This window comes from Urocampus carinirostris, chromosome 20 (genome assembly GCF_059441175.1).
Source record: "Urocampus carinirostris isolate Australia breed hairy pipefish chromosome 20, RoL_Ucar_1.0, whole genome shotgun sequence".
NCBI lineage: Eukaryota > Metazoa > Chordata > Actinopteri > Syngnathiformes > Syngnathidae > Urocampus > Urocampus carinirostris.
Window position 1 is genome coordinate 18,617,305 of NC_142368.1, and position 12,186 is coordinate 18,629,490.

General features: G+C 42.7%; 1 protein-coding gene across 4 annotated transcripts in view; it reads right to left on the bottom strand.

Moving 5' to 3' along the window:
- dnmt3aa (DNA (cytosine-5-)-methyltransferase 3 alpha a) overlaps positions 1–12,186 on the bottom strand; it is a 65,167-nt gene that overhangs the window by 35,589 nt on the left and 17,392 nt on the right. For 3 of the 4 annotated variants that reach the window (XM_088325607.1, XM_088325606.1, XM_088325605.1), the window contains 2 exons: positions 7,379–7,416; positions 7,153–7,269 (listed from right to left, as the gene is read on the bottom strand). In XM_088325607.1, coding sequence (XP_088181733.1) covers positions 7,153–7,269; positions 7,379–7,416 — 155 coding nt within the window. The remainder of the gene's footprint in view (positions 1–7,152; positions 7,270–7,378; positions 7,417–12,186) is intronic. The other variant, XM_088325608.1, reaches the window with a different exon arrangement.

Consider the following 12,186-nt stretch of genomic DNA (forward strand, 5'->3'; position numbering starts at 1 on the left):
CCAGAACGGAAACAGGACCCACTCGCGTAACGTTACTCACAGTTTTATAGGGAAGAAGGGAAAGGAGCGCACACACGATCCGGAAATCGCTGGTTGCGAGGAGTAGGTTGCTCAGACGCGGAAGTGGGACTTCCGTGGTGTGCGATGGCGGTGTCAGGAACGGGAAAAAAGTCGAAAGCCAGGAAAGGAGAGTAGATGTGGTCGAGATAAAAAAACGCATTGTTATTCGGGGAGGGAGACCAGACAAGGTCGAGATCAAAACAGGTCGTAATTCGGGACGGGAGAGCAGACGTGGTCGAGATCAAAACAGGTCGTAATTCGGGACGGGAGAGCAGACGTGGTCGGGATCAAACATATCGTAGCGGGAGAAAAACATGAGCAAAAACACAGGACATTCGCAGACGGACCGACCAAAGGGGTCTGACAGGACAGAGTTTAAATACTGACAGGGAGCCAATCTGTCAACAAGGTGCAGCTGGCAGGACACGGGCGGGTCCAATTGGGCGCCATGGCAACCATGAAAATATTGTCACTGTTTTGAGCGGTATCATACATTATGGCATCAACATCAAATCTACATACCAAAATTGTATATAATCCCAGTACCACGGTAATACAGGGACAACTTTACAGTTGCCCACTGAACATACTTCATAAATAGCACATATTTGTTTTATTTACGGTTCTACTTGTCATGATTACTGATTAGCATCACCTGTGCCCACTCATTTGGCGCCAGCCGCTGCGGGCGACCTGATCGGTTCCCTGTCCCTTTACAAGCCTAGTCCTTTCATTCTCCGTTTGTCAGTCCGTCAGCGAACCTCTGTTGTTACAAGCCAAGCATTTTGACCCTGACCGTTTTTCCACCTGTCCGTTCCTGATCTCCCCGTTTGTCTCCGGCTCCGACCTGTTTTTTGATTCCGACCACGTTTGCTCTCCCGTCCCGGCTAAAGACCCGTTTTTGATCCCGACCACATTTTTCATCTCCTGTCCCGGCTATCGACCTGGTTTTCCGTCCTTGGGACCTCCATCTCCCGCTCCGGAAGATCCACTTCCGTATTTGGATCATGATCCGATTGCGTGAGTGGCTTGCTTCCCGCGTCCAGCGAGCACCGGATCGTGGGCGCTGCCCTTCCTCTTTCTATCAATAAACTTGTGATTAACGCTACGCATTTGGGTCCTGATTGCGTTCTGGTCGTGACACTAATAAGCTCATGAGCCTTTTCTTGGCTTACAGGGATAAAAGAAATGTTTACTTGATTGTTATTGATTATTTATTGGTTTGTCCTTAAAAATGAGGGATTTTATGTGTCTATTGACTGAGCACAGATTGATCTTTCTACATTACGCATCTGTAAATTGTCTTGGTTGAGTATTTCTAATTTTGAGGTCACACATTTTCATGGCACAAATTAAACGCCTCTTATAAAACGCCAAATAAATGTCAGATGTTCAAGGATGCTTTTCAGAATGATTTTCCCCGAGTGAGAGGCAACTCTTCAATCGGCCTAAAAAACATTTCTTCCCATCTAATTTTGATCACGTTTTAGGAAAATGTTTAAAAATAAATGTTCGAGTGGTTTGAAGCCAATAGACAAAATGGATATGGAGCGTCTGTCACGGTTGGCACGGCGCCCAATTGGCCACGCCCATGTGGCTCCAGCTCCAGCTCATTTACAGATTGGCTTTCCGTCTATTTAAGCTCAGTGCTCTCACTCTTCCTTTGTCAGTCCGTCAACGAACCTCTGCCCCACAAGACGTGGGTTTTGACTCGGTCCTGTTTCCTGTTGATATTTCCTGTCCGGTATTGTTCCCGTTTATTTTTGTCCTGTTTGATATCGGTTTCCAGTTTCGTTCCAGTTTATTTTTGTCCTGTTTATTACCCTCTGCAGTTTTCGTTCCCGTCTAGTTTGTCCTGTTGAATTTCGATATCCTGTTTCATTATCAATCCTGTCTGTCCCGTCCTGTTTGGTATCGACCCCATCTGTCCGATATCTACTTGGGCAATTGGTATCGATCTTATCGGCCTCTGGCTTCCTGTCTCTCCACTCCAGACTGATGCCTAACGTGCATGACTCCCAATTTTCTGTAAAATAAAAGGCTTGTGTGAGAAAAGTCACGCGTTTGGGTCCCGATCCTGTTCTGGTTCTTGACAGTGTTGGTTTGCAAGCTCTCAAGATTACACAAGATATATGAAGGCTTCACTGCTTACAAAGGTTGTGGTGCACATTTTCTTGTATTCCTTTTATTATGTTTATTGGGTATTTTGAGCAGTTTTAGGTGGTGCTAATTTGTAACTGTACAGTCACATTCAGAGTAATGCACTACTTTTTGATGTCAGTAATCCTAGAGGCTAACGAAATTACATTTAAATGAAGTAACTAGTAACAGTAACTAATAACTCTTTTAAGTACTGAGCATATTCAAGAAGCCATGAGGGATAACACAAGCGTTCCTGTTATTCAGCATTTCCAAAGACATAAGGAAGGCGGCCGTGAGTTACGACTTTGAACTTTAGCGAACCCTGCGGCCCGGCCAGTGTGTTGACTCCCAGGTGACACCCCCTTGATCTGTGACCCCCGAAACCCTTTGACCTAGCCAATGAAGCGTTTCAAAACCGCACCCCCTTTACAGCCGTGACTGACCCTGACCTCAAAATGAACTGAGACACAAAAACACAATCACAAGTTAAACCCCTCTCTTATACTGTCTTACTTCTTAGCTTATTTATTAACGGTGCAAAAACATAAAGGAAATACAAGGGAATTTTGGGGGAGACCGAAAACAATGCTCAAAGAAAAATAATGGTGTTTTGGTGCAATATGCATTTCGTAACGAGTAAATTTGCCTGACACGCGAAAGGTCTCGGTTCGAGACCCGGTGGAAACATATGTTGGCCTGGAGAGGGTTGGGCGCCACCAGGCTGTACTTGCCTAAGACACACCACAGGAAAAGGTGCCCCTACAGCCCTGGTGGTGTCAAGAACCGGAACAGGATCAGGACCCAAATGCGTGACATTTCTCACACAAGCCTTTTATTTTAAGGGAAATGGGGAGTCATGCATGTTAGGCAGCATTTTGGCATGGTATGATAGGAAGCCAGAGGCTGACGGGATTGATACCAATTGCCCGAGCAGATATGGGACAGATGGGCTCGATACCGGACAGGACGGGACAGACAGGATTGATACCAAAACAGGATATTGAAAATCAACAGGACAAACTAGACAGGTACGAAACTGGAAACCGATATTAAACAACGGGGCAGACAGGATTGATATCATAACTGGATATCGAAATTAAACAGGACAAACTAGACGGGAATGAAACTGGAAACCGATATTAAACAGGATAAAATAAAGGGGAATAATACCAGACAGGAAATACCAACAGGAAACAGGACCGAGTCAAAACCCACGTCTTGCGGGACAGAGGTTTGTTGACGGACTGACAAAGGAAGAGTGAACTTAAATAGACGGAAACCAATCTGTCAAGGTTCGGTTTGGAAATTCCGTAATTTCGGTTTGTTTGGCAATTTGCATACTTGGCAGCTAATCAGAATAACTTTGTGCTTCCGGACTTTCCCGAGGGTAATAACGTCGTGCATTTGCATATCATCTTCCAAAGAAGACGCACAGAGAACACAAGAAAAATGGATGAGTGGTTAGGAATCAAGCCAAAACCTCAGCCCCAGAAAAAAGATTCAAAAGAAGCTAACAAAATTTATGACGGTACAAATCGTAAATGTTTGCATCGTGGAAAAAGGAGTTCACGTGGCTTGTAGAAGCGACACAACGCAAACATTGCATGAATGAAGATGAGTAAATAAAGGTACCCACTGATGGCAGATGGAAAACAGCGATGTCATATACATGCAATGAATGTTATAAGTAGATTTATAATAAACTTAATTTAAAAGTGTTGTTCTGTTATATATTCTGATTATCAATCCTTAATACTTTGCAACAATGTTTTTTTTTTTGCGATGAGTCTTCTTATTGCGTTTCGAGTTGTGAAAAATGGGGCAGGCAACTTTTCAGAGTTGTCTGCCCTGGAGTCCGCTAACTTTTTGGCATGAGTTTCAGACACTGCTAATGATATGTAAATAAATACAAATTTCTCAACCTAGGAATATTTTAAAAAATGCATGTTTATTGATAGTTCAAGTATTTTTGCGTATTAATCAAACCAACATGTTTTTTGTTAAATGAATGAAGTTTATTTTTACTATTCTCGTGGGGGAAGTGCTAAATATAATACACAGTGTACCTTAGATAAATAGTTGAACGTTGTCTCAACTTCAATGAGCATAAAACTCATAAAAATGGCAATTCAATCCAAAACTGACAGATATAAAGCAGCAAGGTCCAAAATAGAAGTATAGGAGTTGAGTTTGGGTAAGTAGAAGCAATCTCGAAGATAATCCTAAAGAGGAAGGACTATGTTCTCAAAAACAATGTGTAACTTACAGATGGGACATAGTGGCATTGCTCCTCCCTGGTTCTTTTTCGTTCGGTCATTTTCCCAACGCGTCTGCCATCCTTTGACGGTTTCCCCCCTCTGTTCGTCTCCTTGACTGGTGCACTCTCACATTCTGAAAGCTCTGTTTATTGGTCAGATAGATTTACAGGCTTTCTCGCCTAGGGAATGACGAGGTGAACTCCCACAACGGGCTTGCTACTCGTGGAGATACGTTAACAGAATCCCCCCTGGATTTGAGTGTGACGATGTCACCGTGGGAACGGTGTTTAGATGTGTGCATATCAAGTTTGTGAATGTACTGCTTATATAAGACAAAGTGGAAATAGAATGTGATTGTTAGGTCATTTTTGTCCATATAAAAGATTTTCTCACAGCTCTGCATTTTTACCTTGATTCTAAAGGCTTACTTAAGTTTTTTTAATTCTCCCAAAGCGCTTTACAATGTGCTTCACACTTACCCATTCACACACACACTCACACACCAATAGGGAGTCGGCCATGCAAGGTGCCTACATGCTTATTGGGGGCATTAGGGATTCAGTGTCTTGCCCAAGGACACTTCGACATCGGGAATCGAACCTGCGACCTCTTGATCCCATCACGAGCGCTCTACCTCCTGTGGTGATAATGTTTTTGTATGGGATTTAACTACAGTATGTACATTTATCTGTTGGTGTCTGTCCACCCAAGAAAAAGGGTAATTACTTTAAATTTGACAACAATCTTTCACAATCAGTAAGGTAGGTTACCATAGATATGAAAAACATACTCAACTCTTTTGGTTTTGCTGACTGAGCAGTTTTTCTAGAAAGACATCCCCCTCTTCTAAGAACAAAAAAAACATTCAATTCCAACACAATGTCTTGCAGACAAGGTTGACCTAGATGTGAAAAAAATGCCACATAAAACTGACCCAGCACATTTAGTTTTGCTGACATTTTTTTCCATTCCACTCTCCCAGACAAGAAGGTGTCATGAACCAAAACAGGATCAGGGCCCAAACGCGTGACGTTTCTCACACAAGCATTTTATTTTACAGGAAATGGGCAGTCATGCACATTAGGCAGAAGTCTGGCGTGAAATGATAGGAAGCCAGAGGCTGACGAGATGGATATCAATTGCTCGAGTAGATATCGGACAGATGGGGTCGATACCGGACAGGACGGGACAGACAGGATTGATAATGAAACAGGATATCGAGAATGAACAGGACAAACTACACGGGAACAAAAACGGGAGAGAATAATAAACAGGACAAAAATAGACAGGAACAAAACTGGAAACAGATATTGAACAGGACAAAAATAAATGCGAACAATACTGGACAGGGAATACCAATAGGAAACAGGACCGAGTCAAAACCCACGTCTTGCAGGGCAGAGGTTTGTTGACGGACTGACAAATGAAGAGTGAGAGCACTGAGCTTAAATAGACGGAAAGCCAATCTGTCAATGAGCCGCAGCTGGCGCCACACAGAATATCAATTTTTACAGGCAGTCAGGTACTCCAGATGTGAAAACTGTTCAAAAAGATGACTTGCCATTTTTTTTGTTCGACTCAGAAGCCTTCCCAACATACATTCTACTCTCTCAGACCAGGATCACAAAATTTCACAAGCAATCAAGGTAGGTCACTGTAGAGATCCATCCATCTATTTTCTGCACCACTTGTCCTCACCAAGCCTTGGAGACTGTAGCGGTGAAAATGCTGACTCAGCAGCTTTCTTAGAAAGACATTCTACTCTCTCAGGAAAGAACAAGTTTGACCTTACCAAAACAGGAAATGCCATCTACAAATGTTCTCGCTTCTCAACGCGAGTGATTCTCTAATAGTCCAAAGCCATTATAGTTTTAAACAGCATTTTAAGTTGCATTTAATTACATAAAAATCGCTTCACAAATCGTATGTATTTGATACGTATCAGAGTCAAACATACGGCCCATGTGGCGGATCGGGCCCGCCAACAGGTTTATTTGGGCCCGCGAGACAATGCTGGAATAAGCGCGGGAGAATAATGAGCCGCATCACTTTAAACCTGCAGTTTAGAATATGTCACCAAAGCTAGGCCGGCTCACAAAGCAAAAAACCCACTTCAGCTCTATTAAAACAACAATGTTAAAAGTCAGCACTCAAAGATTCATGTTGACTATTTTTTTATAACTAGAATTTTAGGTTTTCTAGTCTAGTAAGTCTCTTGTTGGGGATAGGAATAAGAGAAAAGGTGTTGTAAAAGGATAGCGGGATGGGCAGGGCACCTGTATGATGCGGCAGGGGTAAACCAGTGAAAGCTGTCAGGCCCTGCTGTTGAGTGTGTATTCTTTGTAATTTTTTCCCCCTTTTTATTTTCTTTGTTATTGTATGTGTTTGTCTTGCTGTCGGTCACCCCTCTTGAGGGATATGACCAAGGTAGATAGATAGATAGTCTAGTAGGAAATAAAGGCTATTCCATGTGAGAAATTGCCCAAAAACTTAAGATCTCCTACAACCGTGTGTACTACTCCCTTCAGAGAACAGCACAAAAAGGCTAAACTAGCAACTTGGTTAAATAGTACAAAGTATAAGACCGATCTAACAACCCAAGCATGACTTATAGCCATTTCTTAATAGAAACACAAAGATCTTTCTTTTTTATTACTCCAAGTAAACCGTATATAAAAAGGCTCCATATGACCTCTATCTTCCAGCGACCGAGCCATTCTTCCTTCCGTCTCCTGCTGACGTAATCTGGATCTCCAGCCTGGAAAGTGATTCTAGGGACCGGCTTTCTACGCAATCTCCCTGCCTCACCCTGCACACACGGCCAGAAATGCTCATTTCATACATCCGCTACAAAAAATAGCAAAATTTTGGTGTATTTGGAAGAGAAACAGACAAGATGGAGGAACTGTTTTACTCACCAGTCCAGGGGAGTCACAGCTTCTGTCATCTGCTTCATCTAGAGAGTAAAAACAACAGGAAATGGGCCATTTGTACTGATTTCACAAGGAGCTTAATGAGGGTCTTTATTTTTGTTTTTTATGACTGTCCTGTAGCGCCCGCACTTGACAGAGGTCATTTTTAGCTGCTGACATTCTATTTACACCCTCCACATTGAACTTCGAATACCAGTATGTTCATTTTCAGTCCATTTTTTATCCAAAGTCTTTAAAATTTAATTCAATTAAAAAAAATCATTATAAGCACATAAAAATGATAGCCAAACTCAAACCTTCTATAGGTGGCGTTTGCATTTAGATAGATATAGATAGATATAGAGAGATAGATAGATGGATAGATAGATAAACTTTATTCATCCCGTAGGGAAATACACACTTCCAGCAGTATCCTTGTGTTGAAAATTCTATCTATCTACCATGGTCATATCCCTCAAGAAGGGTGACTGACAGCAAGACAAACACATACAATAACAAAGAAAATAAAAGGAAGAAACACACACAAAAATTTTTGGACCATGGCCAACCCAAACACCCAAACAAGTTAGGCACCTCGGCACCTAAGTTGGTCATGCTTTCGTCCCTCCAGATGAAACGGGACACAAGAAAGCGGCCATGTCACTCGGGTCAGGGTGACACAACACACTCTTTTGTTCAACAGCAGGGCCCGACAGCTTTCACTGGTTTACCCCTGCCGCATCATACGGGTGCACAGCCCATCCTTAAGAACGCGTCCAAACATCCCACTATCCTTTCACAACACCTCTCCACTCATTCCTTTCACCAACAAGAGCTCTAGCTTCCACTAGATTTAGACCTCTTTCCTGCAGTGCACTCATAAGACTATCCATATACGTCAATCGTGGCCTTCCTCTTGGTCTCCTTCCATTGACTTCTGCTCTGCAGATCCTCTTCAACATTCGCTCCTCATCCATCCTCTCCATGTGTCCAAACCAACCGAGTACTCTCTTATCAACACGCTTGCTCAGTTCTATGACTACTCCAGTTCTGTCTCTCACAATTTCATTTCTCAATCTATCCTATCTTGTCACTCCTAACATAGTCCTCAAACACTTCATCTCAAAAACATTCAATTTCCTTCTTAAATCTGCGTTCAGGCTCCAAGTCTCTGCACCATACAACACAGTTGGCACAATCACACTCTCATACAGTCCCCTCTTAACATCCATACTCATACTCTTGTTGCTCATCACTCTCTTTAGAGCTCTCAAAACCTTGCTTCCTTGATTTACTCTGTGCAATACCTTGCACTCCGTTCCACCGACTGCAGCCACATCACAACCCAAGTACCTAAAGCTTTCAACTTCTTTCAGCACCTCTCCATGCAACCTGATTTCTAAAGTCATGCCCATTCCATCACGTAAACAATTCATCACCTTACTCTTACCAACATTCACACATAACTTATGCCTATCACATACTCTTCCAAACTCCGTTACCAACCTTCTCAATGTTTCCTCAGAATCAGCCACAAGCGCTGTGTCATCTGCAAACAACAACTGACTTACCTGCCACACCGTTCCACTGTTGCCCATCATCTCTACACTTTTGCCAAATACTCTTGCATTCACCTCTCTCACCACGCCATCCATGTACACATTAAACAGCCATAGTGACATCACACACCCCTGTCTCACACCAGTCAACACAGGGAACCACTCACTTGTCTCACTCCCTACTCTTACACATGCTCTGCTGTTCATATAAAAACTCTTCAATGCTTCCAACAACTTTCCACCCACTCGATACATCACGATCACTTGCCACAACGCCTCTCTATCAACTCTGTCATACGCCTTTTCCAAGTCCACGAAAGCCAAATAAACATCCTTACCTTTTGCAATTGCTACATTCATACTTATAACCTTTAACCTTATACAATGGCACCACACATGCACTACACCAATCAACAGGAACCACAGCACTTAAAAAGCATACATTCAACAAGCGTACTAACCAGTCAATCATAGCTGTGCCACCTTTTTTCAGAAATTCAGCAGTACAACCATCCAACCCAGGTGCCTTCCCCCCTTTTCATTTCTTTCTCTTGCACCTCCCATGTTTCCACAGGCTTCACATTTAAATCACCCAACACGGGCATTCGCTCCATACCATCGATCGCCTCGAGTCTCACTTCTCTCCCATCCTCCACATTTAGCAACTCCTCAAAATACTCTGCCCATCTCGTCCTGACTGCACTACCGTTAACCAGCAATCTACTGTCCTTATCTTTCACTTTCTCTTCCTTTCCAGACTCACTGTTTCTTACTCTTTTCACTTCTTTCCAGAACACTTTTCTCCTTTCCTCAAAGTTCACTCCTATCTTTCGACACCATTCATCATTTGCTTTCCTTTTCGCTGCTTCCACTGCCGCTTTTACCAACCTTTTCTTCACTTTATATCTTTCATACGCATCGCCACTCTTATTTTGCAGCCACTCCTCAAAGGTACGTCTCTTTTCTGTCACAGCCTCTGATACATCATCATTCTACCATTCACTTCCTTTCCTAATACCTCGACCAACTTTTCTCATTCCACACACTTCTTTTGCACTCCTCAACACTGCCTCTTTAAACCACTTCCATTCAATTTCCACACTCTCTATTACTCTTCTACTAATCAGTTCACTCTTCCCTTATCCTCTCTTTAAACTCTCTTTCCTTTTCTGCCTTATTCAACTCTGACATTTTCACCTCTTCCCTCACACTCTTCTTATAACTAGCCCTCCAAGATAATTAATAATAATAATTTCCTTTGTATTGTCATTCTTTGTAACAATGTACACAGAACGAAATGTCGATACACCTGACCCGTTGTAGCGAGTCGATGCAGCCGCAGCCAACAGAGGGCGCCGCCATTATACCAATTAGGTATGACTCGGCCGAGGCGCGAACCAGCGACCTCCCAGTCTCAAAGCGGGCACACTACCATCTAGGCTACTGAGCTGGTCCATCTATTCTCAGTTTTCCTTCCACATAGAAATGATCAGACATACCACTCATTTCACCTCTGTAAACATGCACATCCAACAATCTACTTAACATCCCTTTCTTAACCACTACATGGTCCATCAGTGCTCTGTCCACCATCTTGCCACTATCCACTCTGGCAAAGGTATACTAATTCACGTCCCTCTTTTTAAACAATGTATTTCCAATCATCAACTCATTTTCCACACATAACTCAATCAATTTCTTCCCACTCTCATTTCTTCCTGGTACTCCATATCTACCAATCACATTTTCAACCGTTTCATCACCCACTCTAGCATTCAGGTCACCTAGTATTACCACTTTCCACCCTTCTTTCGCACTTGCCACACATTCGGACAAGTCCTTCCAGAACTCCTCTCTCTCCTCAGCGCTTCTTTCTGAACCAGGTCCATATGCACTTATAAACATCCATACTTCTACACCCCACTTCAATCTCACCCACATCAATCTGGAAGATATCTCTTTCCACTCCACCAGTTTATCCTTTGCTTTCTCACTCACAAGCACAGCCACTCCTTCTCTAGCATGTCCACCCGTAACTCCAGACCTTCTACCATACATACCTCCGAGCTGTAGTTAACACTTTCCTTTCATCTTTGTTTCACTCAAGGCTAAAAAATAAACCTTCCTTTTAGTCACAATCCTTCCAATTTCTTCTTTCTTCCACTCAGTCGCAGTACTTCCACATCCTCTCACATTTAGTGACCCTATAACTAGGGTTTGCGAGACCTTTCGGTCTCCTGCCCCCCTTTCTTTGCCTTGCTGTCTCTTAGGGAGTAGAGATAGAGAGGAGAGGATCCCCAGTCCCCTCGCTCCCTCCACTTTAGTCGCCTCTTACGACACACAGCCGACCATGGTGGGAGAATTCTCTTACCTCTCACAAGGAGAGGGCCCCTCACCACAGGACAAGTGTTGAAAATAAAATAATTAAATAAAGATATAGAATACAAAAATACCCAATATTACGTTTTGCTATAGAGCACTAAATAGTGCTACATAAAATACACACTGTCATAAAAATAGGGTAATGTGCAAATGTAGGGATGGGGTTTAATGTGGGTTTTTACTGCCCGGGTGGAGTTAAAGAGCCTCATGGCATGAGGAAGAAATGATCTCCTCGGTCTGTCCGTCATTTATATAATGAAAAATCTAAAAGTCATTTTGATTAACTTTGTATTTATTTATATTTAAAAATGGTCTCATATTTTTAAGAAAAGAAGTTTATGAGACTCTAGCAGGATCAATCAAACCTAAACAGAGTTTAGGTTATTATTATGTTGTTATTACCAGGTTGCTATGATTGGAAGTTAAGTCAACCATTGAAAAAAAATCATGTCCGTTTGAAATTAAATTTCCAAGAAAATCGCAATGACCTATCACTGGTGAGCTATTTTCAGTCTGTAGATTACACTCTGAGGGGGCAACCTGCGGCTAGTGGGCACCACATTGGAGAGCCCTGCACTATACCGTACAGTGACATCTAGTGTTCAAATAATACACATTGTCCCTCCAAACATTTAGTATTTTAAATTAGTTTCTTTTTGTTAGTTTTTACTTTTTGTTAGTTATTAGCGCATAGAACACACAGTTTAATAATCTTAGCTCAGCTCAGTAGCCTAGATGGTAAGGCGCCCGCTTTGAGACTGGGAGGTCGGTGGTTCGCGCCCCGGCCGAGTCATTCCTAAGACTTAAAAAGTGGTCGGCGGCGCCCTCTGTTGGCTGCGGCTGCATCGGCTCGCTACAACGGGTCAGGTGCAA